Source organism: Cupressus sempervirens, chromosome 3 (genome assembly GCF_028749045.1).
Source record: "Cupressus sempervirens isolate cs-2001-9-10 chromosome 3, ASM2874904v1, whole genome shotgun sequence".
NCBI lineage: Eukaryota > Viridiplantae > Streptophyta > Pinopsida > Cupressales > Cupressaceae > Cupressus > Cupressus sempervirens.
The window spans coordinates 582,400,937-582,428,102 of record NC_143120.1 but is presented as its reverse complement, the minus strand read 5'-3'; the positions used below and the strand labels follow the sequence as shown (position 1 = coordinate 582,428,102).

The 27,166-nt window shown below is 34.6% G+C and overlaps 1 protein-coding gene across 1 annotated transcript in view; it reads right to left on the bottom strand.

Moving 5' to 3' along the window:
- Positions 1-27,166, bottom strand: part of LOC149567761 (Protein kinase superfamily protein) — a 258,969-nt gene that overhangs the window by 206,478 nt on the left and 25,325 nt on the right. The window contains exons 3-4 of the mRNA XM_089821023.1: positions 3,841-3,966; positions 3,149-3,236 (exon numbers count right to left, since the gene is read on the bottom strand). Of these exons, the coding sequence (XP_089677149.1) occupies positions 3,149-3,236; positions 3,841-3,966 (214 nt within the window). The remainder of the gene's footprint in view (positions 1-3,148; positions 3,237-3,840; positions 3,967-27,166) is intronic.

Below are 27,166 nucleotides of genomic sequence, written 5' to 3'. Positions count from 1 at the left end.
TTTTGCCTAATGTGTTAAGTTTTCAAATCAAAATGCCTTTTAATTTATGAGATACTAAAAGTTCAATAATTTACCAAGTAGTTTGTGGATACAATTAAATCATAACCTTTATTGTAGTTAGAGCTAAATAGTTTCGCAAGGAGTTATGTAATGCTACAAGACACAATTTAGCAATGTTTTGAGAGAAAATACTATTATAGTAAAATTTTATGAATCTCTCACCTTCATTGTGCTTATAGATTTGTCGGGGAAATTTTACAAATATTTTAAGTGAAGTCGAGCACTTTTTAAATCAGTTGACAAATTTGAAAATTTGAACTTTGTAGTAAATTTTAAGGTCAAATGATATTTGTTAGAGTTTTTCCTAATTCCTAAAGCCCCTAAAATTGCTGACAATTCCTATTCCTTTCGTTACCCCCAACAACGCGTACTGGTCCCTCAACTCTTGACAGTACCAATTCAATCATAATTTCATTGCTTTGTCAAAGTAATTGAGGTAATTGGGAACTAAATGAAGGTTCCTATTTGTTAATGAAGGTTTTGGAACCCACCAACATAGAATAAGAGACAACCAAGGGTGTATCATATTCTCTCTTGAACAAGGATTCTCAAATGCTATTAGGACTGATGAAGTGAATGACCCCCAACATCCTAATCATCAAATCTTGATTGTGCTTAACTCAGTAATTTTTATATGATTTAAGGGATTTCACAAGTGGGAATTATGCAATTGTTCTCTAGCAGCAAATATAGCTCTTTCTCTCTCCGAGATTATTCCTACTCTAACTTAACTCTTCCTAAAAATAAAGTAGAAACCGGATAAAGGTTTAGAAGAAACTAAACCTATTTAAATCTAATGAAAGCTATAATGTTTGACTGCTATAATTCCAAACTAGGTGGGTTTTGTCGGGCAACTCAACAATACATGTGAAAATCCCCAACATTCCAATCATCAAATCTTGATTGTGCTTAACTCGGTAATTTTTATGTGATTTAATAGATTTCACAAGGAGGAATTACACGATTGTTTTCTAGCGGCAAATATAGTTCTCTCTCTCCAAGATTCTTCCTACTCTAACTTAATTCTTCCTGAAAATAAAGTAGAAACAGGATAAAGGTTTAGAAGAAACTAAACCTATTTGAACCTAATGAAAGCTATAGTGCTTGACTGATATAATTCCAGACTAGGTGGGTTTTGTCAGGCAACTCAACTACACACACAACAGTGCTATCTTCTGAGGTTATAAAAATTATTTTCAAACCACTAAGCATTTGTCACACTTATAAACATGCAGAAATAACATTAAGGGTCAATTGGTCATCAAAATTGGCTACTGTAATCCTTAGTCTTCCAAGCTCTATTTATTTTGATTGTTTTTGAACTTTTGATTCCATGAATATTGTAGACATTTGACAGTGACACTGTTTATACTTCTAATGTGTTATTCAGTTTAACTTATTTCCTCCAAAAACTTGCATTTATACTTATGTGATCAATGTTAACTTGTATATGTGTGCAAAGTAGCTCCTATTTATCTCAATTATTGTGCCTTTAAATCTTTAAATTTCTTGGGTTTTTCAATTTGTAGAGTCTAGACGCCAAATCCAAATCTGGGCCCAAGTCAAAATCCACCTTTCTGAGTCTGAGGTGAGTCTAACTCTTGTTACACTGATATATACACACATACACACATATATTTATAAAATTATAAATTTGAACATACATCATTGATTCATAGGTGTAAAATGTTCAATGCTCATTCATCACTAGTTCAAAACTTCAAAAATATAATAATACTAAGTTGAAATCTTAATACTTGTAAATCAATAATAACCAAACAAAATTTTAAGTAAAATGCCTCATATATCATATTCATAATTTGCAAAAGTCTCCAAATGTCATTAAACAATAAAAATTCAAATTACAAGCCATATTTCATACTTAAAATTCAGGTCCATCTACATCGTGATCAAAGGAATCAAGGTCAGTGTTTTGTTCAACTTCCTTTGAACCACAAGCCATGTCACTCCCTATGTCTGTGTCATTTGGACAAGCTGCCTCTTGTCCATCTAAACATCAAATGACCAAATACATGTTTTAGAGGTTGAAATTAGGGTTTTGCATACTTTTTATGCTTTAAAAAATAGCATATGGAGCCCAATTTTGGATGGCCATAGCCTTGGGTTCCAATGGATTCTTCCCTCGCGGTTAGGGAATGGCCTGCATGGAACCTACAAAAAACTCGAACTAGAATCAAACTCAATCAGGATACGATGCAAAAAAAAGAGAACCTAAATCTTAGATTATATTGCATCAAGTAGTTAATGTTTGTAGCAAGGGTAGCTATAGCTACCTTATCACCTTGGCTATATAATCAAGGCTCATTTGTAAATTGTATCATATCACTTGAATTATCAAACATTTTCTTGTGCAAGGCATATTTCTTGGTTGACCCTTTGAAGAATATGCAGCTTCACGATGGGCTCTTCATAATTCCAAGATAAATTGCATATAAATATTTTGCTAGAAATTGTCAGTATGGGGAAAGGTATGTGGGGAAAGGTATGTGGCCCATGTTCCTTTAATGGAGTTTCCCAGCAACTATAGCCATATGACTGTTCAATTCATAGTGATCATGATAAATTTGTTAATCATGTACACCGTAAGAAGTTTCTAGTGCCAATGATTGCTAAACTGCTCCTATTGTTTATCACATATTCTCTACTGAAAGAAATACGACTATATTAATAAGCCGTTAAAGCTGTTACATTATTAGAAGCTAAGGGTTTCATAATGAACCTTCCAATAACAATCACTGGTTATTCTGCAAAAATAATTACCAAATTCTATATCAAGTGTGTAATATAATGAATAATCAACATAAGTAATTATGTTGAACAAAAGTAGAGAACAAAGTATACAGGAGCAGTTGCACATGTTAACGTTGACATGAAACAGAAAAAGTAAATCCAATCACTTTTTAAAAGAATGTCTTGCCTATATGCTAATTCAGCTATCATGAGTTTACAGCCCACAAAATGTTTTTATTCCAGAATAAGCTGGCCAAGAGATGAAAATGTTAATAATAGTTTTTCGCATTGCAGGTCCAAATGAACATCTCAACCAGAAAGATGAATTTCATCTCACCAAAATCAATGTCAAAGAGTCTCTTTAAACCAGGCCTTTGGACTTTCACAGCAACCTGTTCTCCATTCTGTAGCACAGCTCTGTGAACCTGTAATCAAGTACCATTCAGTGGACTAGAATTTTAAATGTAAACAAAACCAGATTAATATCAATATTTTTTCATTCACAAGCAGCTTGTACTCTTGTTGTTTTTCAATACTAGTTTCCAAAATATTACTAAGATAATCTGTCTTGAGAAATCTGTTTCATGATGCATAATTAAAAATTCTGATGTTATTTTTTGTGGTAATCATGATTAAGTTTCAAACAATATAGAGGAAATAAACTAAAAGAGGAATCTGGATTCTCCAACATACATGTAACTTGTAAGTATATTTGGCATTATCACATGGTAATCAAAATTCAATCTGAAATATTGAAGTCGACGAATATGCAAGAATACCTAGTATCGTCATATATTAATCGTGATTCACAACATCTCAAATATTCAGAGAAGAGATAGGGAAAGAATTTTGGAAGATCTATTCCTACCAGCTATATGAACATACATACTATCCTCAACATTTTGTTCAGACCTCACTGAGGCTTCATAACTAGGGTGACTTGAGCACTTGCCAGTCATGCTTGAAGATCATTGTATGGTTTCTTGCATGTTTTAAATATTCTAAACAAAATTGGCATTCAGAAGATACCTGTCCAAGGCTAGCAGCTGCAATCGGTCGATCCTCAAATTCTCTGAAAATCATATCAACCGGTGCTCCCAACTGTTCCTCTATCAGGCCTCTTGCCTTCTTAGGTGAAAGAGCAGGGACACGATCCTGCAAGTGGATTAAGGATAATTTATGGGTTCCATCATCATGTCACTTCTAAGTTCTAACTAAATGCAATTTAAACCAAATTTCAGCTTCAAAATAGGAACTTAAGTGTACAATGATAACAGATTGAAGAAACCATCTTCCTTAAAGTTCCACTCTTAGAAGTCCATAGAAGGCGCTCACCAATTAGATAGCAAGATCACTATACAACATTTATTATACTAGATAAAAAATGCTTAAGGTATATGACAATTGTACTATTTATGGATAATCTCAACAAATGTTTCCTTGGGAGGTGAACAAAAATTTGTTTTATAATTCTCACTTTTCAATAGTAGGACTGAACAATAGCTTAAATTTTTACGATGGTTATTCTTATTACACTGAACAAATAAAATCTCATAATACTTGTGTTTTAATTTGCACCCTAGTGCAACACATAACAGAATAGATGTGTACTAGAATTTCCTTCAAATTAGAAAGGGAAGCTCCCTGTAAACTTAAAATTCACCTGCTATGAACAACTTTTACTTCTGATAGTAACAACATTTTTTCTAGAGATCTTAATTTTGGGTTAAATAAATTTAAAAAGTGTAACATTTTAGGTTTGCCTAGTGTAAAAAGCTGAAATGTTCTTTCAACACAAGACAGGTTTATGCATTTTGACTGAAAATAAACCCTAAAAATTAGACACTTGTGCTATATGTCTAGAAACATAAACTGCACAAGGCAAGAGCAAAATAAAGATTAATTTGACTAAAACACATACATGGGATGTTATAAGTTAAATATGGAAATTACATTCAAAGCCACAACTATCAACCTATCAACAACTACAATACAAAGCTTTAAATGATTAATACCTTTAAAAGGACAATAAATTATAATAGAAGGCAAAAACAATTCAACAATAATTCTGAAGTGGAATAAGCATGCTAAATTAAATTGCATAACTAATTGTAGATTTTACAATGATATAGGATACTACATGAATAGCAGCTTCAGCAATATGCAAACATGAGAATTACCAAAAGAAATTAAGTGCCAAATAACATTTACTTATACCATTCATGGCATGTCTCCTTTCTGGAACTAAAAGAATTAATCGAGGACCCATAGCCTAGTTTTCATTTCCATGGGCTAGAGGATAAAATAAGCGAAACAATAATAATATTTTTTTTTGGGTCCAATCAATTTATTTGCAAAGAGCAACTTAATTAATATTTTTGGGTCTATATAATTTTTCAAAAAAAAAAAAAGATTGAGACATGATTCAATTTTTAATTAAAAAAATGATCATTAAACACTTAATGTGATAGTTTATAAAATGCTTTTTATAGGCCTGAAGGGAAAAGTAAATCTAAATGGACCCAAAAAACAACTATAAAAGAAACTCATTTTCTATAATGTTCCCTGTCGAGGCTTTACTTTATTTATTTACATATTGGACTTTCTGCAAACTAGTTTTATATATTTTTCTCCATATTTCTCCATGTTCCTTTCTCAATGTTAATGTTCTATATATATATATATATATATATAATTCTCTAAAGTCATGTCTTTCATAAATGATATTATCTTGTTAATAATTATATTATATTACTTATTTATTTAATTGTAACAAATCTATTTATTTATTTATATTCTAAATAATTTTCATATTATGATAATATTAAATACATGATCATATATAATATATATATTATAATTGTATCAAATATACAATTATATATAATATTTGTATTATTATTGCTTTATATTAAAATATTATAATTTTATTATTCACATATATTACTATTATTATTTGTATTTGTTTATGACATCTTTCTTCATGAGGAGAATTTTATAATTAGGTTCTAAGGGGGGGACATGACAGTCCTCCCCTCCCAAATTTTGCTTATTCTAAAGCAAAGAGCATTTATACATTACTTTCCCCATGGCGCCCATATATGAAGCATATAATTGGATGGAAGAAGACACAAGGTATTTATGGAGAATACATCTCAATGCATGAAAACATGAAGTATACACAAAGCAAACACAAGTGCATGAAGACATGAAACAGACACAAAGTAGACACATGAATGCATGAAGACACAAAGTAGACACGATGGAAACATATAATGCATGCATTCTTAATTAATGTCTTACAATTTGCAGTAAACTAGGGCTAAGAAAAGAAAAATTTACTTCTTCAATAGAGTCCTACAACAACAAGTGATCATTAGTACATACGTGTATATATAATATCAAGAAAATGTGAGTTGTGATAATTTACTCCAAGCCAATCCCATACTAAGTTCAAGAGCGGAACTTTGGCCCCCTTGGCCCTGATGGTGGTGTTTACACATCCATACAAGGTGGCCTATTTAGCAGGATGCTTGTTTGGTTTTGCTCTTATTATTGTTCTTAGTTGAGAAAAACACTCAAGATGTAGACAGATTGCTTAGGCACCAAACTCAATGGTTTCCCTCAAGGCTTTATAGATCCAAGCCCTTAAGCCTTTCTTGGATGTGTCTACAAGGCGCTCAAGGACGTTGATCCTATCCTTTCTTGGAATAACCAATTGGCTGGATTTACACTAGCCTCTCCCTAAATACATCTTTGTTCTCTCTCCAAAGGCAACCCTTACAGGTAAGTTAGTAATAAACTATATTGAAAAGGTCTATTTAATAACACAATTAAATCAAGAGTAAGTTATGGCAAGCTAGGAAAATTCATGCTATTCCAATTATAACTTTGGCTTAGAGGGAATGCTAAGATACAATAGGTCACTTTGAGACCAAACTCAATAGTCTCCCTCAAGGTTTTTGTGGATCCAAGCCCTTTAGCATTCTTGGATATGCCCTCAAGGCTCTTGGGAAAATTGACCCTCACCTATCTCGAGACAACCTATTGGTTGGATTTATATAGGCCTTTCCCATATTGTATCCCTAATTATTCCTTCTAGCTTAGACTTATAATAGGACTCAGCATGGATATAATTTAAGTAAATTGATTCTAATTATTATGATAGATAATCTACTTACCTCAGTAATGCATGAAGTCTTATTCTAGCAATAGAATATCCTTCCCTCTTTGTTGGTTATGTATTTTATGCCTAACTATATCAAACGTGGATTGCAGAACAATCCTTATTTGTTTATACCCTTCCCAGGTATTTTATGCAATCAAAATATGGCATTTTGGCTATATGGGTCACTTTGGCTAAATGTATTCAGATTATTTTCTATCTTATATTCTTGTTTATCTATTTCTTATATATTCCCTTGCTATTCGATATAGTTGTGTTGTCTTGCATTTTGTAACCACAAAATGCAGGTAATAGTATGAAACTTTTTCAACTTAGTTTCGCATTTCTCTGAGTTAGTTTGTTATTTAATTGGATAACATTGATCAACCAATCAACCCCAATTGATATAATGAATCTTTTAGTTTTTCCTTTTGTTGAGCCTATTCTTGATTTTTGAAGCCTACAATGTCCTTTTTCTCGTTTTTGAGTGTGTGTTTGTTAGCTTTTGGTCTTTTGGTTTTGCTCAAATCAGTGCTTTCAGTTTTCATTTTGATTTGATCTATTTTAGGGCTTAATCGGAGTTGGCAATCAAAAGATATGATCATTTTAGTGCCCAAAAAGTGGACTTTCTAGGTGCAACAGCGTGATTTTAAAAATCAATGTTATATTTTAATGTTGACATTCACTTTTTGAAAAATATAACTTAAAATCTTCATGTTATGCTTTTTAGTTACTTTATCATTTAAATTTTTCACTTAAAATAACTATAGTGCACTTTATGTTATATTTTCACGTTGAGTTGCTTTTTAAATTTTTCACTTAAGTGACTATATTAACTATATAGTTTGATTTAGTTTTTAAGTTTTAATTCAAAACATCTTAGTAAATATTACTGTTTGAATGACATTTGCACATTATATATTATTATATATTTAATATATAATGTGCAAATATTGTTTATGACCCAATTAAATGATATTTCTTCAAAAATTAATTAAAGACGTGCTTAATTGATCACTTAAGTTGTGCAAACATGTCTTAAAACCCATTTGTATGTAAAATATGCAAAGGCTCCTAGAGGATGCATTTTGAACTAAAGACATGCAAATGCCTTTAACTTAAAATATATAATGAGCCTTCTAGAGCGAGCAATGCATATTCAAGTTCTTAAAATGTGCAATCACCTTTCTAGAGTGCGTTTTGCACTAAATTGCTTATCAAATTCATATTATTAAAAAATGCAATACTCTTCAAAGAGTGTGTTTTGCACCTTGAGGGCATATGACATTTTTTAAAATGTGTAATGACACTCTAAGAGTGTGTTTTACATGGGTAAGTCATATGACATATTTTTAAAATGTGTAATCGCACTCCAAGAGTGCGTTTTTGATCAAATGCATATTTTAAAATATGCAATGGCACTCCTAGAGTGTGTTTTGCATGAAAAGATCAAATAGATGTATTTTAAATCAAGTAATCTCTCCTAGAGAGTGTTTTTCATCTATTGCATGTATTTGAAAAAAGTGAACCCAAATTTGATGATTCAAGGAACACGTTTTATATCAAAAATGCTTAGATTTGCCCATATAATGGCTTGAAATCCATCACAGGGAGTCGTTTTTTAGTTTTAAATTTTAATGCATACACATGCATTTTTTGTGTCATGATTTTGCATATCCAAGACAAAAATGACTCAGATTTTTGTATTTTTGACCACGTTTTGGTGAAAAACGCCCAGATTTGGGGAAATTTTGATCACATTTTGGCTCAAATAGAAGTCATTTTGAGGTTTTGATCCACATATTTGCTATTGAAGAACACGTTTTTTCCTGTAGATGTCAAAAATGCTTCATTTTATGCCTTCTATGAATCATGTTTTTGCTAAAAATGCCCACAAATTTGGGTTTTCATCCACTTTTTTGCATTTTGGAGTCAAATTTTTGTATTTGGGTCCATGTATGTGCATTTAGAGAAGACGTTCTCGCATTCCCAAATCAAAAATGACTCAAATACATGCATTTTTTGACCATTTTTTTCAAAAAACGACCCAGATTTTTGCATGAAAAGCACACATTTTTATTAAAAACACTAAAAAAATTGGCAATTCCAGCCCATACATTTGGATCAATAGAGGCCATTTTTGAGTTTTAATGCATGCTATTGCCTTTGCAGACCATGTTTTTGGCATTCTCATGTCAAATTCGACCATTGAATGCTCATTAATCATTCATTATTTGCAAGTGTGGAGGAAGTCAAATAATTGTTTGTAAATATGGATTTGCGGGAGAATTGGTCTTCAAATCTATAAAACTTGCTATTTTGGCTCTTTGATCTCCAAGTAAGTGGACATTTTCAATCTTATTTACTAATTCATGCTTATCTTTCTATTTTGATGCATATTTTAGCTTGATGTTGCACACTTGTTCATATATATGTCATAAATACTTTTCCTTTACTCCACATGCAATTACATGTAATCTCACCCTCCATCCGCATTAACATGCAATCTCATCCTTCGTTCCCATTTACACACATTTCCATCTTCCAAACCTAAATGTATGTTTGTTTACATGTAATTCAATTTACGTGTAATGACATCCAAAGAACCCGTCTTTCACTAAAGGTCACACTTTTAAAGTCATAATTTATCATTTGCATGCATTGCCATGCGCCTAGCCTTCATTCCTCAAGGCATCTTTATAAGAACTCATCTTTTTTCCATACGCATTTACATGTCATCCATCTTCCTAAGTCCCATTTTAGGCCTCCGCATGTACTTTCCATATCACATCCAATTCATTGCATATGTTTCATGAGTATCTAATTAATACTCCGAATATACTGTTCCTCAGAGATCCATTTTGCCAATATTCTCATGGAGTCAAAATCCATAGCTTCCAATGATGGATTCAATACTATCGAAACTTTCATGTTGCAACAAGTCAAGATATGCCAGAATTTCTATAAAGAATGAAGACATCTAGTAAAGAAGGTGTGCTTCGAATCAAAGAAGCAATAATTCATTTGGTCTCCATTTTCCCAATGATTGTCCAAGAACCTAAGTTTGTGTGGGAATGCGCCAAGCACTTTGCTTCAAAAAAAAAGAGTTAAAGGTGTTGATGGGAAGTTATTCTGAGTTTACATCCGGACACCATTGAGAAGGTTTTCACAAAGTGTCAAAGGCTCTAGAATGTGCCAATCTGTAAAGGAGAATTCAAGAAAACTCGAACGAAAAAGAACTTGATCACATCAAGTTTTCAAATGACAACAGACAATTCATCAAAGAGAGTCAGAGGCTATCAAAAGACGCAACATCATTATTATTAAGGTGAATGCAATGGTAAAATTTACAAGAACTCCCAATTCTATTATCATATGGGATTGCATCGCCAAGTACAAGGCCCTCCAAAACAATCCCTAGAATTGTTCCAATCCTCTTCCATCTTCTTCCTTCTTTAGTTTTTATGTTTGTAGATTGGAGAGGATGTATTGCATGAAATTGTGTAATCGCATATAATTCGATTGCATGTCCTTATGACATATAATCCAACAATTTCTCTCACCTAGTTTAACCAAGTCAAAGTTGGTTGAGTTGCTCCCACTTTTCCTCCACTTTTTTCTTGACTCCTTTGCCGATATAAAAGAGTGCCCTCTCATTGTAAAAATCATCTTTTCTTGTATGCAAGAAAGCTCTGCCAAACTTGTGCAAGCATAACTTTGATTGTGTCGTACGAATTTGCAAGATAAGTGAATAAAAGAAGCAATTGGAATCGAAGCTTTGACTGGAAGCAATTGTGATAGACCAAATTAGAAGCTTCGACTGTAGTTTGTGCCTACTATCTTTGATTCATGTTATTATTGTGTGTTCAATAATAGAACATAGTGAGTTAAGAAGCAATCTGAGCCAAAGCTTTGACTGTGAGCAGTTGTGGTAATACATAGACTAGAAACTTTGACTGTAGCTTGTGTTACCATCTCAAATTCATCAAAAGTAGTTAGAGTTTCCCTACTTCTAGAAGTCTTGTGCCCCAATGGTAGAAGTTTTTCTTATAGAATAGATTAAAACCAAAAAAAAGTTATAGAATAGAGATCATCTACTTCTAGAAGTCTTTGTACCCCAATGGTGGCGATTTTTCTTATAAATTAGACAAACAGGACTTAGAGCCAAACCGGTACGTTTTCAATTAGTCTTTGAGTTGATGTTGGTTTAGTGGTATCATTGTTTCCAGCTACTAGATAGAAGTGTAGTAAGAGATTTCATCTTGTCCAATACTCGCTCTGCAGGTAAGTGGATTCTTTTTCGAAAGTTAAAAGGAAAGAATATTGGTAACACCCCTTACGAATCTCTCAACTTCTTGCTTACTTTGAGTTGATCCAAGAAATGGTAGGAAGGGGGAACCTTCCCTTTAAAGTAGGAGAGACTCTATCTCATTCATTGTGGCTGGTCATCCTATTTTGCAACTGAATTTTCACAAAATTGTCGGTTGCAAAATATCCACCCAACAAGTTACAAATCATTTATAAAATTACTCTTTAAAACCAATTTCTTCCTAACTGAATTTTTAACAAATTTGATGCACACTTTGAAAGATGATATCATTGTCAACAGCAACTCAAATTTGTCTCATATTTCACTCTTCTAATTAACTTTCTAATAACTTTTATTGTGGTTTTACATCAGCAATAACCTGAGATTATTTCAACACTAACCTCCCATCATTAATGTCTGACAGGAACAAGGATACAAATAGTTTGTCCAAATATTATTCATAAAACTTTCGGTTCTTCCCTTTGCATCAATCTACAATATTTCTTTGAATACTTTTGTAGCAGAACTAAATACTCAGATTAAACGCCTGGCTTTGAAACTTTTGTAAGTTTACTATAGAAAAACACTAAAGACAAGAGTTCCTGACCATCTGGAGACACTCACACCACTAAGCAGTCACCCCTATAGCTTAAGAAACCCCTCAATAGAAATGACCATCTCTCACTACATACAATTGTAGCAATCTGTGCCTATGCCCATTACAGTTCAGTGAGACTCAAGTGACTATTGTCAAATTGTTGTCAAATAAAAAATGTACTGATTTGCTGAGATATTTTTGCCCCAAAATACAACATTGTTTGCATAAAATTTATTGAATTCCCGAAGACAACTATGACTAAAAATTAAATGAACATCCTGGAAGATTTTTCAACTCTAACACAGTGCCTCTCTACGATCCACGTCAACAATGAAGCGTTATAGAATCTTCTCTACCCAAGCAAGAGAACAATATCGTTGGATCCCCTTTGCCACTATGCTAGGCATTCTTGGTAGGCACTATGACCCAACTTGGAGGAAGGATACAATTCCCTGACAGTCAAAAAAATTATAAATGCGTCGTTGCAACATCCTGAGATACATGTTGATGAATGACACCCTTCTTCCTACCATGTCTAGTTTTTCCAGCAATGTTATCAATGCTTCCTGAATCCAAAAATCTTAAATGTCATTCCTTGCTACTACATCACAATGGTACAAATGACAACTGTATGAATTTGGAATCATGTGCCACCTAACTAGTACTATCTCGGGACCAAAACACATGGCTTGACCTTCATAGATTATTGTAGGAGCAATAGTTGTGTTGTCAATGTATTCTCCAACCTCATGCACCAGTCATTATTTAACTTCTAAATTCGACATCTGCTCACAATAAGAGTTGCCTTGCCATTGCAATTTTTCACTTATCCTCTATCTCACGAGTGGCAAAGAGAATCCATTCATAATGTTCTCCCATAGTTGAGTAGGAGATTTTTTAATTGTTCAGGAAATTATAATGAATCTTTCACCCCACTCGGCCATATTCAAATCATCGGCTCAAATGTACAGGCCCATGGACAATAACCACTAAAAACTAGAAATCAAAACCTTGGTTTTTAAATTTATGTCGTGAAAATCATCATCTAATATAATGCATCATCTAGTCAATATAATATTTTGAATAAATTATCTTACACACTTTCCACTTTATACTCTAGCGCTATCGAGATTCATACTAAATATTTTCTCTTAAAAAGTCCTAGCCAAAAAATAACATTTCCCTTCATATATATCGAGACCCCTAAAAATATATATATTTTTCCACCCTTACAAATTATAAGACTTTCGTTCCATTATTCCCAACGGTCAATAAGACTCATACTTCTCATGTAATCTTATAAATATTCCTAAAACTTTTTCTCTAACAAACTTTTTGTCAACGAGTGTCTGCAAAATTTGCCCCTAATAAATTCCAATAAGGATTTCTAATAAATAATTTCCAATAACCACACAAGTTGAAAAAATGCATTGCTCTAATTCCAATTTTAATGTTCCTTGTCTAGACCTTTATTTATTTACATTTCTCAATCGGACTTTCTACAAACTAGTTTTATATGTTTTTCTCCATATTTCTCCATGTTTCTTTCTCAATGTTAATATTCTATACATATAATTTTCTTCTCTTAAGTCATGTCCTTTCATAAATGATATTATCTTGTTAATAATTATATTATATTAAATATATATACTATATTACTTATTTAGTTTATTGCAACAAATCTATTTATTTATTATTTATTCATTTATATTCTAAATAATTTTCATATTATGATAATATTAAATACATGATCATATATAATATTTAAATTTTATATTATGTATCAAAGATACAATTATATATAATATTTTTATTATTATTACTTTATATTAGAATATTATAATTTTATTATTATCATATATTATTATTTGTATTTGTTTATTAAATCTTTCTTCAAGAGGAGAATGTTTGTTAGGCTCTAACCGAGGGACATGAAATTTTCTCAAGAAAAATTATCCATTTTGTCATTTCATTATTCCTTCCATTTTGTTTATTTTTTTTGATGGAGGGTTCAGACCTGCAAGGCAACCCAGCGAGGCACAAAGCCTGCGAACTACCAACCTGCGAAGGCCACCACATAGACTTTTTAGGAACCCGATATGGGCCCACTCATGTCTGAAACCTCTTTGGCTTAGATCCAAGGACTAGGGGTCATCCATGCTGTCAAAATCACCGGGGGCACAATCCCGGCCTCATCCCTTATGATGTCGGAGCCTTGCACTCAGCAAGACTTGATCCTTGGTGGGCTCTTTGTGAGCCATTCAACTTCACTAGTAGACCAAGGGCCCATTGACTATTCCTTCCATTTTGAAGATTGAAGCATTCAAGAAACTTGTGGTCTAGGAGATCTGGAAGATAAAAAATAAAACCCTCTTGAGTTTCCTATTTGGATCTAAGGGCAAAAACCCTGCATCCATGAGAAATGGTTCCATCCAAGTATCACAATTGTATTTATTTGTTGAAGGTTGATCACAGATTTGATAGTTTAAGATTTAATTAATTGAGTATTTGCAAGCAACCCTACCTGATATCATCACCACATCAATATTTGCTAGAATTTGGAGAACTTGATCAACTATTCAAGTCATATTGATGCTGGTTCAGGGGTTTTTGAAGCATTGAACTGTCTCAATCAAACTGTTGTTCTTAATACCAATCCCAGCCAACGTGCTAGTCTAATCAGCAGTTATTGTGTGTGAAGCAAGGGGTTTCCAAACATATGTTACTGTTTCTATCCACCTACAAAATTTTAGCACTTTCTTTGAAGGTTGCCATAGCAATTGGAAATCAAATCTGCTATTCTAAAAGGATTCTAAGCCATTTTTGCTACTGTTATAGCAATTTCACTACACTGCTACATTACTTCCATACCATTCTAACGTACTATTACAGTTGTATATTTCATGAGTTGAATCTGCAGAAATAAATGAATACATTGACACCATAATCGCTGATCTATATTGTTGTTGTTAAGTAATTTAAATGTTGATTTTTTGGATGCAACAATTGGTTACCAGCAATAATTATTGGATATGCTATTCATGACATAGTTCAAAGGCTATCTAAGTACTCTACAAATTCTCAGTATAAAATGTATGACAGTAGACAATGACGAAGAAATTAATGGTGGAGAAAAAGACTTAACCCAAGAGGTATGTCTGACAGAGCTCCTGAATGATTGCAATGAAGTACATGTAACTATGGATGATAAGATTGTGCATGATGGAATATTTAAAACAGCAACATTGCTTGCAAATTCAGATCAATCTAACTAAATTATTTAGAAAATTAGTTTCCTTGATGACACAAGTGGAATGAATACAGATTATAAAATTGTTGCAAATGCTGATGCATTTTCAGAAAAAGAGCATGACGAATTTGATTATGTTGTAGAATTCAAGTCAGGTTACAGTGATGAAGGTTCAGATGTTGAAAGAAAGTCTTACATGCCAACTGTATATCAATTTGACTTCTAAACAGAACCTATGGAGGAGTGTTCATGATAGCTTCAGCCTGTTTGAATCTAAAAGTGAATTAATTAGAGAAACGACCATTGATGGAAACAGAATGAGCATACTTTTTCAGATCAAAGGCATCGGTTTCTGAATCTGAGATCCAGATGTTTTGACACCAAAATATGACAAAGAGCAAGCTTGTTAAGAATTTCCTTTTCAGCATACTGCTGTCCTAATCTCATAACATAAAATACGCAAAAAGGGTGTCATAGAGGCAGCTAATTCTAAAGAGCTGTGTTCTTGAAGAAAAGCCAGGAAATTTAATGGAAACAGTTCAATAGTCGCTGACAATAAAGTTGTGGAAGCCTTATTATGTTTTTATTACACACACAAGTTAGTTCAATGTCTCTTTTGGAAGGCCCGAGATGTGGATAGGCAGAAAAGTGTTAAGGGAGGATCCACTCTTGCAGATTTGCATGTAGTCAAAAGTGCTTTCCAAATATTTGAATCGGAATACTTGAACTTGCTTTTAGATAGAGATCATATCATAAAGTTTGTTGAAGAGATCCTTGATAAATTGAAAGGAAAAGATTAAGTTGATAAGCTCACCTTTGAGCTTGAGTCAAGTAAGGATTTATTGAAGAGCACCCAAATGACACAATTCTTGCAGCAAAAAATCGGCTTTCAGATGCAGAACAGTTTAGGGAGCAAGAAAATGAGGAAAGAGCTAAAGAAATCAAGCAGGAGATTGATGAGCCTGAGAGGATTCAAGCACATTTTAAATTAGAGTCATTTCCAAAGTTTTGACATGCAGAGTTGGAACAGCAAGAAAAATGGTTCAATCAAGCTGTCCAAAGAATAATTTTATCAGTTTCTTGATGATCCTCCTTTTGGGATGGATGATAGTCCACTCTATATAATGGAGGATGAAACACTTCCTGATTTCAGTTTCATGATTGGCGATAATCACAGCATATGAGAGATGAGTGAAGAATTCAGCCTTGAGGTTATGGCTTGGAGTTAGGATGGTGAACTTTCAGGAAATGAATGGACAAGGAATGGTATTTATCAGGATTGGTCCCTTGTTTAGTGAACCCTATTTGAAATTTATATAACTCTGAGAATCTCCTGATATGTAACAGTTTGATATTTGCAACAAAGCTTAAAATGAACACAGCAGACCACAAGGTAGGAAAAAATGATCTTATTCAAATTCAGTTTACATACATCAATGCCAGAGTATTTGAAACAATAACCAGTAACAGAACTAGAAATACACTAAGTGCCAAAACTGTTACAGTATTTTGGACAATCACTACCATTCAAAGACTTGCAGACACTATAGCTAATAGCTGAGAATGAGTGCATTCTGCAAAGGCCAACTACTTATTGAAATTGAAACTTTACCAGTCCCGCGGCATGACTATGATGTCGACCGGAGAGTTTGAACATTAGTCATACGGTTGCAAACAGCTACGCATCTCCTTGAGGAATCCACATGCCATACTCATGATTCTTATTGCCTCCTGTAGCAAATGAGTGAGGAGAAGTCTGCAGCTATTTCAGCCTGTACATGTCCTCCTATATCATGCGCTTGAAGTATGGCTTCCACTATGACCAGGATCATGCACGCTCAATACAACTGTGATTGCAAAAGGTTACTACAGTGATTGTGAAACATATAAGCATTCCCTTGTTCCCCTTGTCAGGAAGGATCACCATGCACGGCGAACTCAGTGATGTTGCATGATCCCTATCTAATCAAATACTCTCAAATGGTTATGCTTCTTAGTTGCCTTTCTCTAGTGTCCAACACTTCTGCGGGCGCTAATTCCAATTTACCCCCTTCATCAAGCAGTGGTAGTCTTTGTGATGCGGTAACATGCTGGCCCAAGGCCTTTTTTCAACAAGAGACATGAAAGGTATTATGAATTCGGCTGTCTGTTGGCAGCTCCAACTCATATGAAACTTCCCCAATTTTCCTTATTACCTTGTAAGGCCCATAAAATCTAGGCTTGAGTTTTTCAAACCCCCTCATTTTCAGCGAGCTCTACCTGTAACATTGGAGCCATAGAAACATCATCTCCACAACCTCAAAAACTCTCTCTATTTGGTGTCAATCAAAAATAATCTTCTGTTGATTTTGAGCCCGTTGCATATTCTCTCTGAGAGTAGATAGAATATCCTAGTGTTCCTATAACCAATCTTTGGCCAGTGGAACCTGACTATCTACTAAAGCTGAATCCACAAAAGAGAAGGGTTCATACCCATAAAGTGCTTTGAATGGAGACATACCAATGGTCCTGTGATAAGTAGAATTATAACAATATTCACCCAAATACAACCATCTGACCCACGCATGTTGCTGCCCAGAAATGTAATTTCGGAGGTAACCCCTCTATCCACTTATTCACTATCTCTGTCTGGCCATCTGCTTGTGGATGGTAACTAGTGTTGGGTATAAGTTGAGTTCCTGCAAGTCTACAAAGTTCCTGCCAAAACATGCTAAGGAACTTACTAACCCTGTCACTAATAATGGTCTTGGGTAGACCATATAGTTGAAACACCTCTTTAAAGAATAATGTTGCTACCTATGAAGTTGTCCAATCGGCTTCTCTTGCAAAGTAATGTGCATATTTGATCAGTCTGTCTACTGCCACAAAAATACTGTCTTGACCTTGAACCTTCGGAAGACCTGTGATAAAGTCCATGGATATACTCTCCCACTTATGCTCTAAAATCAGTAAGGGCTGCAATATACCAGTGGGGTGTACATGTTCAGATTTGTTATGTTGGCAAGGTAAGCACTCCCTAACATGACGAAGAACATTGTCTGGTGTAGGAGCACCTAGGTAAGGCTACATTGTAACCTAGGGTTCCTAGTCAAGTTTTGGTTTGTAGTGGTCTTAGCCAAGCCACTAGTGCAATAAGGGGGCTAGTTAGTCCTAGGATATACCTTGATCACTAGGAGGCCTAGTTAGGTCATGATAACCTTCATAGTTGCATAGTTCTTTAAGTTGCTTTGTAGTGTGACAATGTTCCAAATGTTGTCAATAGTGCCTTTTTGCACTCAAAGGGTTACATTGGACAAGGAAAGGTTGGAATGGTGGTTCCCTGGTCTAGGGAGTCTATTTAGCCATTTGGTAGTGTTTTATAGAGGTTTGGCCAATTTTGGGCTTGATTTGCAAAAAGTTGTCAAGTGGCAATAAGAACTTCGAAAAATTGCAAAATTTGTCATTACAACTTTTCGTGCAACTGGATTGCATCTTGGAAATGGCATTGGCTAACAGTTTTAAATAGTTAGGACAGGTGATGAAAGGCTATATAAGGTCTCCCTCGACCTATTGGAAGGGTTGGAAGAAGTTTGAAGTAAGTTTGGATATTAGACAAGCATAATTTTAGTACAATTTTGCCACAGTGAGGACCTTTTCTTTCATTTTTGTCATTTAATGGATTGAACTTTGCATTGTAGCTTGTGCATGAGTTAGTAGATGTAATTTCTCCATTCTATGTATGATTAGCTAGGTTGTATAGTTTTATTTCATTGCATCTTATAAATTTCTTATTTTTAGCACTGTCGCTGGTCTGAACCAGGCAATTTTGGGTTATGGGGTCATAACTCACATTCCCACCGTGGTATCTGTACAGTTCCTTAGGATTTGTGAGATGACTCCCTATACATTAAGTGTGCAAAAGCTTGGGCCCTGGAAAGCAAGTTTGTTATTTTTGCAGTGATGCCCTAGGCAAGCCAAAGGAGCATGGTTAGGGATCACAAAGGTTGCAAGAGCAATTCGATGGATTGAGTGCATTCATTACTTCAATCTTGTTGTGACGCATTTTGTCACCACAAAATGTTGATAATAGCACCAAATATTTTCAAGCTTAGTTTCACATTTCTCTGAGTTTAGTTCATTATTTAATTGGTTAGTATTGATCAACCAATCAGTACCAATTTGATATAATGAATCTTTTTACTGAAGGCCTTCGTCAAGTCTTTTTCATTTTGCTTTCTGTCAAGCCTTTGCTTGATTTTTGAAGCTTTCATCATTCGTTCTTTGTTTTTGAGTTTGCATTTAATCCTTTGGTCTTGCTCATGTCATGCCTTTCGTTTTTCCCTTCAATTCGGTCTAACCCAGAGGTCAAGTGGAGTTGTCAGTCAAGAGATATGTCCATTTTAGTGCTTCAAAAGTGGACCTTTTGGGTGCAACAGTACGAATTAAAAATATGATGTTATATTTTCAATTTGACTTTCACTTTTTGATAAATATAACTTATATTCACTTTTTGTTATGTTTTTAAGTTACTTTAACTTTAAATTTTTAACTTAAAGTGACTATAGTGCACTTTATGTTATAATTTTAAGTTGAGTTACTTTTTAATTTTTCACTTAAAGTAACTATATAACTATACAGTTTCAGTTTAATTTTTTGTTTTAAAAATCAAATGTTTATTTAAATGTTACTTTTAAATGATGTTTATATGTTATATTTCTAAATATGATAAATAAATATTGTTTATGGCCCATTTTGTAACATTTTTATAATTTTAAATGAATTAAATGACTTAAAGTCTTCATAAGTGGACATTTTATATGTAATAACATGTAAAATCCATCAAAAGTGGACATTTTACATGTCACTGCATATAAAGTTTACTTTGGTGGACCTTTTTGATGTCATTACATCAAAAGGTTATCATAGGTGGACTTTTTTATGCTATTGTATCAGAAGTGAAGTTTTTATGCTTTTATATCTTAAAAGTGAGATGCATTTTAAAACATGCTTCCTCCCTCAAAAGGTTCATTTTTGCTTATGAGCATATTTTAAAACATGTAATGGCACCCAAAGAGTGTGATTTTGATGAGATGCACAGTTTAAACTATGTAAGTGACCCAAAAAGGTCCGCTTTTGATCAAAAAACATGTTTTAATATATGCAGTAACTCTCCAAAAGTCTATTTTTGAAGAACATGCTTTTGCCCTCCAAAAACCCGATTTTGATCATAACTAGAGATTTACTTGATGGTTTTGTATGAGATTTTCTCCGATAGGGTCGTTTTTGCTTGGCCATGGATTTTCCAACATTGAAAATGGATTTCACTTGCTAAAAAACAATTTTTCAAACTCCTTCCAAGGACACCTTTTTGGAAAAATCTTCAAATAAATCCATTTTGACTGATTTAAATCATGTTTTTGCAAGGAAAAGAGGAGTTTGGCATCTTCAATCATTTGCAATACCTCTTGGCTCACATTTTTGCACTTAGAAACCAAAAACGAATTCATTTCATGCTTTTTATGAATCACGCTTTTGCTAAAAATGCCCAGAAAATTGGGGTTTTTATCCACTTTCTGCATTTTGGAGTCACGTTTTTGCAATTTGATCCATGTATATACATTTGGGGAAGTTTTTTTTGCATTCACAAGTCAAAAATGACTCAGAAATATGCATTTTTTTGGCCACGTTTTTGCAAAAACAGCCCAAATTTTTGCATTAAAAAGTCATGTTTTTGTTCAAAAAACTCAAACAAAATGCATTTCTAGCCCATACCTTTGATCAAGAGGGATTGTTTTTGAGTTTTAAATGCATGATATTGTCTTTGGAGACCATGTATTTGGCACTTCCATATTAAATTCGACCCTTCATTGCTTATTAATTTTTGTTAAATACAAGAATGGAAAAAGTCAAGAAGTTGTTTGAAAATCCGGATTTGAGGAAGAATGGGTCTTCAAGTCTATAAAACTTACTATTTTGGCTCTTTAACATTCAAGTAAGTGGACATTTTCAAACTTGCTCATCAATTCATGCTTATCTTGCTATTTTCATGCATATTTTAACTTCAAATTGCACATTTGTCCATATATATGCCATGAAAAGTGCATTTTTCCTTTAAAAATGATGAAAACTCTTATTTTCACACTTTTGGAATTCCCCAAACTCCAAATTCGAAATTGCACGTTGAAGTGTTTTGCATATTGACATGTTTGAGTCTTTTGTCAAAGGCATGTGTTTGTTTTGTGCTTGTTTTTGTTGTTTGCTTTCTTGCTTTTTCATTTTTCTTCCTTTGGAAGAAATTGCAAGTTCTTTCCCAAGAACTTGAGCACGTTTCACTTCATTCCACATTTCATTTCTATCTTTCCATGTCACAACACTTCACATCTCATCTGGCTAATGCGATTACATGTTTTCCATCTCATTCACCATTCGCACATGCAGGTAATCCCATTTTCCACTCCCATTTTCATTCTCGCCTCTACATATGTATTCGCACCTCCATGAGCAAATACATGTTTTTCCACTTCCCATGTCATTACATGCTTTGCATCTCTTCCATTTGCACTTACATGTAAAAGCTTGTCCACCATTCGTATTCGCATGTCATATCACTTCTCATTCCTCATTACATGTAATTCATTTCTGTGTAATGATATCTTGAAAGCCCAAGTCACTTTTTCTAAAATCAGCAATCTCCATTTGTATGCATTCCTATGTGCCAAGTACTTAATGTCAAAAAGAAAGGTAAGGGTGCTGATGGAAAAGTGTTCTAAGTTTACATTCGGACATCATTAAGAAGGTTTTCAAAGTGTCAGAGAATCCATAATGTATCAATCTACAAAAGAGAATTCACTACAACTTGAGCGAGAAAAGCTAGATTACATCAAGTTTCCAAAAGACAACGAACAATTCATCAAAGTCAAAGGTTATCAAAAGATGCAAGAACATGGTTATCAAGGTGAATGCAGTGGTACAAAGTACAAGAACTCCCAATCTTGTTATCATTCAGGATAGCATCGCCAAGTACAAGGCCTTTTAGGACAATCCCTAGGATTTTTTCAATTATCTTCCATCTTCTTTCTTTTTCTTCTTTAATGTTTGTAATTGAAGAGGATGTATTACATGAAGATGTGTAATTACCTGTAATGCGAGTTACATGTGTATGTAAAACATGTAATGTGTTGCATGCGCAATTGCATGTAACCCTATATTTTCTCTTTTAATTAGACTAGGTCAAAGTTGATTGAGTTGCTCCCACTTTTTCCTCCATCTTTTTCTCAACTCCTATGCCTATATAAAGGAGTGCCCCCTCATTGTAAAAATCATCTTTTGTTGTATGCAAGAAAGCTCTACCATATTTGTGCAAGCAAAACTTTGACTGTGTAGTACAAAGTTGGGAGAAAAGTGAATAAAAGAAGCAATTGGATTCAAAGCTTTGACTGGAAGCAATTGTAATAGAGAAAATTGGAAGCTTTCGCTGTAATTTGTGTCTATTTTCTTGATTCATGTTATTATTGTGTGTTCAATAAAAGAGCATAGTGATTTAAGAAGCAATTGGAGCCGAAGCTTTGACTGGGAGCAATTGTCGAAATATATAGCTAGAAGCTTTGTCTGTAGCTTATACTTCTTTCTTAATTCGCAAAATAGTTAAGTATTCTTACTTTTAGGAGTCTTTGTGTCCTAATTGTAAAGTTTTTCATATAAAAGTACGACCGGACTTAGAGCCAAATTGGCACATTTTTAGCTAGCCTTTGAGTTAGTGAAGGTTTATCGGTATCACTGTTTCTAGCTATTGATAGAAGTGTAGTTAGAGATTCACCCTACCCATTACTTGCTCCACGAGTAAGTGGATTCTTTCTTGCAAGTTAAAAAGAAAGGATATTGGTAACATCCATTTTATAAAATCTCTCGACTTCTTACCTACCTTGAATTGATCCAAGGAACAGTGAGAAGGGGGAGCCTTCCTTTTGAGGTAGGAGAGACTCTGTCTCACACGTTGTGGCTGGTCATCCTATTTTGTGATTGAATTTTTACCCAAAACTACCGATTGCAAAATATCCAGCCAACAAATCTGAGCATGTGGAGAGGTGGTCATGTGTGTTAAGAAGCCTCATACCAAAGGAGAGTCATGGTGATAGGTTTTGCTATGTGTTTGATCAAACCCTTGCGATCACTAACAACATGGTGCAAAACCCTTGCTTTTAGACTTAATTCTAGCAACCCATTGTACAGACCGGTTGGGGAAGTGAGACCAGATAAATCTGAAGGGTCTTCCAAAAGGGTATCTAGAACGGAAGGTTGTTTGCCATCTTGTTAATGGAGGTTTTGGGTTAAAAGCCAAAAGCTGTGTTTGAAGGTTTAATTCCTTGTAGCCCTAAAAGGCCTAGTTTGAAGCAATTTCTTGAGATCGATAAGGATCTTATTGCATTTTGTGTTGTTGAGCATTGAAATGGACTCAATGCCTTAGTAATAGACCCTCCTCTCCATTAATGACTAGTTTTGGTCATATTTGATCATTTGGCAAGGATGATGTAGAAAGACACTAAGAGAAGGTAAAGTTGAGTTGATTTCATTATTGGTGTGGTCAAGTTGAAGAGATGGGGGATTGGGAATAGGATCCTCCTGATCTAGGGATAGTTGAAGAACCCTAATAGGCTAGAGAAGAGGCCTAGAGAAGACCCTAAGAGAAGGTAGGGTTAGAGAGCAAGACTTGTCCTTACATCAGAGTGGTCTCAGAGCCCCAAAAGATTGGGCTTGTGGTTAGATGTTTCAGACTGAAGAATCAGAAGGTGAGACAATAATGGTGACTAATATAGAGTTAGCCAAAGAAATGGGTGAGCAAAAGGAGAGAAATAGAATCCTTGAAGAAGCCCTAGAGGAAATGAAGACAAAGATAGAAGAAGTTGCTGAGGCAACTGAGAATAAAGACAACGAAGGTGAAAGTAGTGACAGAGGTAAGGAAAAGATTGATGAGGAACACATCATTCCTGAACCAAACCCTCCATTGAATGAGGAACCATTCTTGAAAGCTATCAAAGCACTAGGAGGAAAAGCCTTATAAAGAATCTCATTGTTTAGTGGAAAGATGGACACTGATACAGTGATGGAATGGATTGAGGGGATGGAAAATCATTTTGAATGTGAAGGTGTCACAGAGGCACAAAAATTAAAGGTTGAAAATCAAGACTAAGAGGTCCAGAATTGACATGGTGGAAATACATGCAAGATGAAAGGGTCAAAATGGGTAAAAAGCCCATAGCCAACTAGATTGCTATGGTGACTAAAGTGAAAGAAAATCATCTACCAGAAGATTATGAAGTACAATTGTATAGAAAGAGGCAAGGTCTGAAGCAAAAAGACTTGGATGTGGCCTCTTATACAAAGGAATTTCAAAAACTATGCCTAAGGTCCAAGATTCAAGAAGAGGAACCTATTAAGTAGCAAAATATTTGGGTGAACTGAAGTGGAACATCCAAAAAGAGTTAAGCCTATGGACCCCTACCACTGTTCAGAAGTGTCATCAATTAGCTCTTAAGGTGGAAGATATGAATGGGAAGAGGGAGACTCTAATTTCAGAGGTAGAGGCAGAGGAAGAGACCAAAGAGGGCATAGAGGTGGATACCAAGGAAGAGGCAATGATCAAAGAAATCAAGGTGAATCTAAGCCTATTGAGTAGGGTAGCAAAACTACTCCAAAAGGAGGTTATACAAGAGGAAGAGGTACTCAAGGAGGCTCCAATAGAGGGAGAAGTTCAAGCAGAAGCATTTCATACTTTGCAAGTATGAAGTGTTATACTTGTGGACAGTTGGGTCACCCTGCCTATAAATGACATGACAACCCTACTTTTGCAAACAATGACAAGAGGGTTGCATATACTCATGAAGACACAATGAGTGCCAAGACATCTAAGGTGGATCATATTGAATCAAAGAGGGGAGAGACCTTAATGTTCAAAAGGGTGTTGATTAGGCAACCAAGGATGAACCCAAGCATAGGAGAGCCTTGTTCGGAATTAAGTGCAAGATTTTGGGCAAAGTGTGTAAAGTTATTGTGGATTCAGGCTCCACATATAACATCATATCAGAAGAGGCAATGGACAAACTCAAGCTAGCAAAGATACCTCATGTTGACCAATACAAGGTGACATGGTTGAACAAAGGGCAAAGTGTGTTAGTGAATGAACAAGCATGGGTTGAGTTTTCAATTGCAGGCTACAAAGATAAACTACTTTGTGATGTGTTGCCTATGGATGCATGTCATTTGCTATTGGGCAAGCCTTGACAATATGATAGGGGTGTTGTCTATGATGGAAAGGAGAATTCCATTTCTTTCAAGAAAGATGGAAGAACTTTCAAGATCTTGTTCTTATTGGAGGAAGATGAGTCACAGTCCAAGACCCCTAGAGTCATGGGGGGGCTGGTTGTACTCATGGTTTTGAGCGGGTCTCTTGACTCTTTTCCAACAGAAGTTGTCCTTAAGGGGATTGGTTGAGGCCTTCCTTCACTTCATTTTTTTTTTCTGCAAGTTGTTTTTACCTCTTTTTAGGGGAGGATTTTTCCCACGTGGTTTTCTCTCTTTCCCTGTTTACAGAGGTTGCATTTTTTTACATTGTACATGGGTACCTAACATGGCCTTGTTGTCGGGACCCATTCTACATTTTCTCTTAGTTTTTTGTGAGCTTAAGGCATTCCCCTAAGTTGCACTTAAGGGGGGGTGTTAGAGTAAATAATTAATTAATTATTAATTATTTATTCTATTTACTTAAGCTTACTTAGGTTAATGCATTTATTTAATATTTAGTAGTTAATAGTTGTAGTGATGAGTTGTTGACAACACGGGAATTTGTTCCTTTCTAGCATGTTCCACTTTTTTGTAGAAGAGTGCTTAGTTGCAACCTTATCTTCTACCTCCTTCCAGCTTGTTCTACAAGCTTCCTTGAGGCCTTTATAAGCGGTCTCTCTCTCATTGTAAATTCATCCATTCACATAGCAATTTCATTTTTCCTATTGTGAAATATTTTCTCTTGCTTTGTTTCCTTCAAGCTCTTGCTCGTTAGGTTTCTTTTTGACAAGCTATTTGCACTACAGGTGATCTTGGTGACTGCGTAGTTGGATTTCATCAACTCCTACAGTGACAGCCCTAATTAGGGTTTCTAGGATCCAATCTGGATCGTTGATTTTCCTTTTGATCTCTACCGTTGGTTGTAATTTTGGCCTCTATATAAGGCCATTTTGCTCTCATTTGTGACAGAGTTATGTTGGAGAATTGTTTCAAAGATACTATCAAAATTGTTCTCTATTCATTGTTGTGGCTTGCATGGTGAATATACATGATCATTTTGGTGTATTGCATGGTTCTTCTCATCTCTCAAATTAATGGACGATTTCATTTCATGTTGTTAGAGTAGAAGTAGATGGCTAATTGTATGATGATATTAGTGAATGTTTGATACGGTTCTACAACTAGGCCACTAGAATCTTAGCCGTTGGTTAGTGAGCATTGCATGGTAAACTAGTCCTTTTCCCTTGAATCATTGCATCTATGAAGGTGGAGCCGCTAGTTAGCTTTCATTAGATTCGATCCTCGTCCATTTGCTAATCTTTCCATTCATAGGAGTAGGAGTAGAATAGCAAGTAGTTGAGTAGTCGAATTTCACTCTAAGAAAGTTAGGAAGGTAGAAGTCATTAGAAGCATTATTGCCTCCTCCTTGCACAATCAACATTATCTGGCGCTACACCCTCCACCATAACTGTCACCATCAACATCACCTGGCACTCATACAAAACCATCACCATCTCACCAAAAACTCAAGTCATCCTTGAATAAATAGCGTAAGGCTGCCTACGTGATTACCAGCAAATCACATCGATAAATTGAGTGAGTATCCACAAGTGTAAGGAACATTGGATTTATTCTCATATCCCATGAGCATTAACTTTTCAAGAGAGGAATTGTGTATTTGATACTCCGTATCAGATATTCAATTACTAATATGTTATGTAGTGGTACAAAAACTCACATCAACATTATTTGGCACTAGAAGGAGGGCTGAATCAT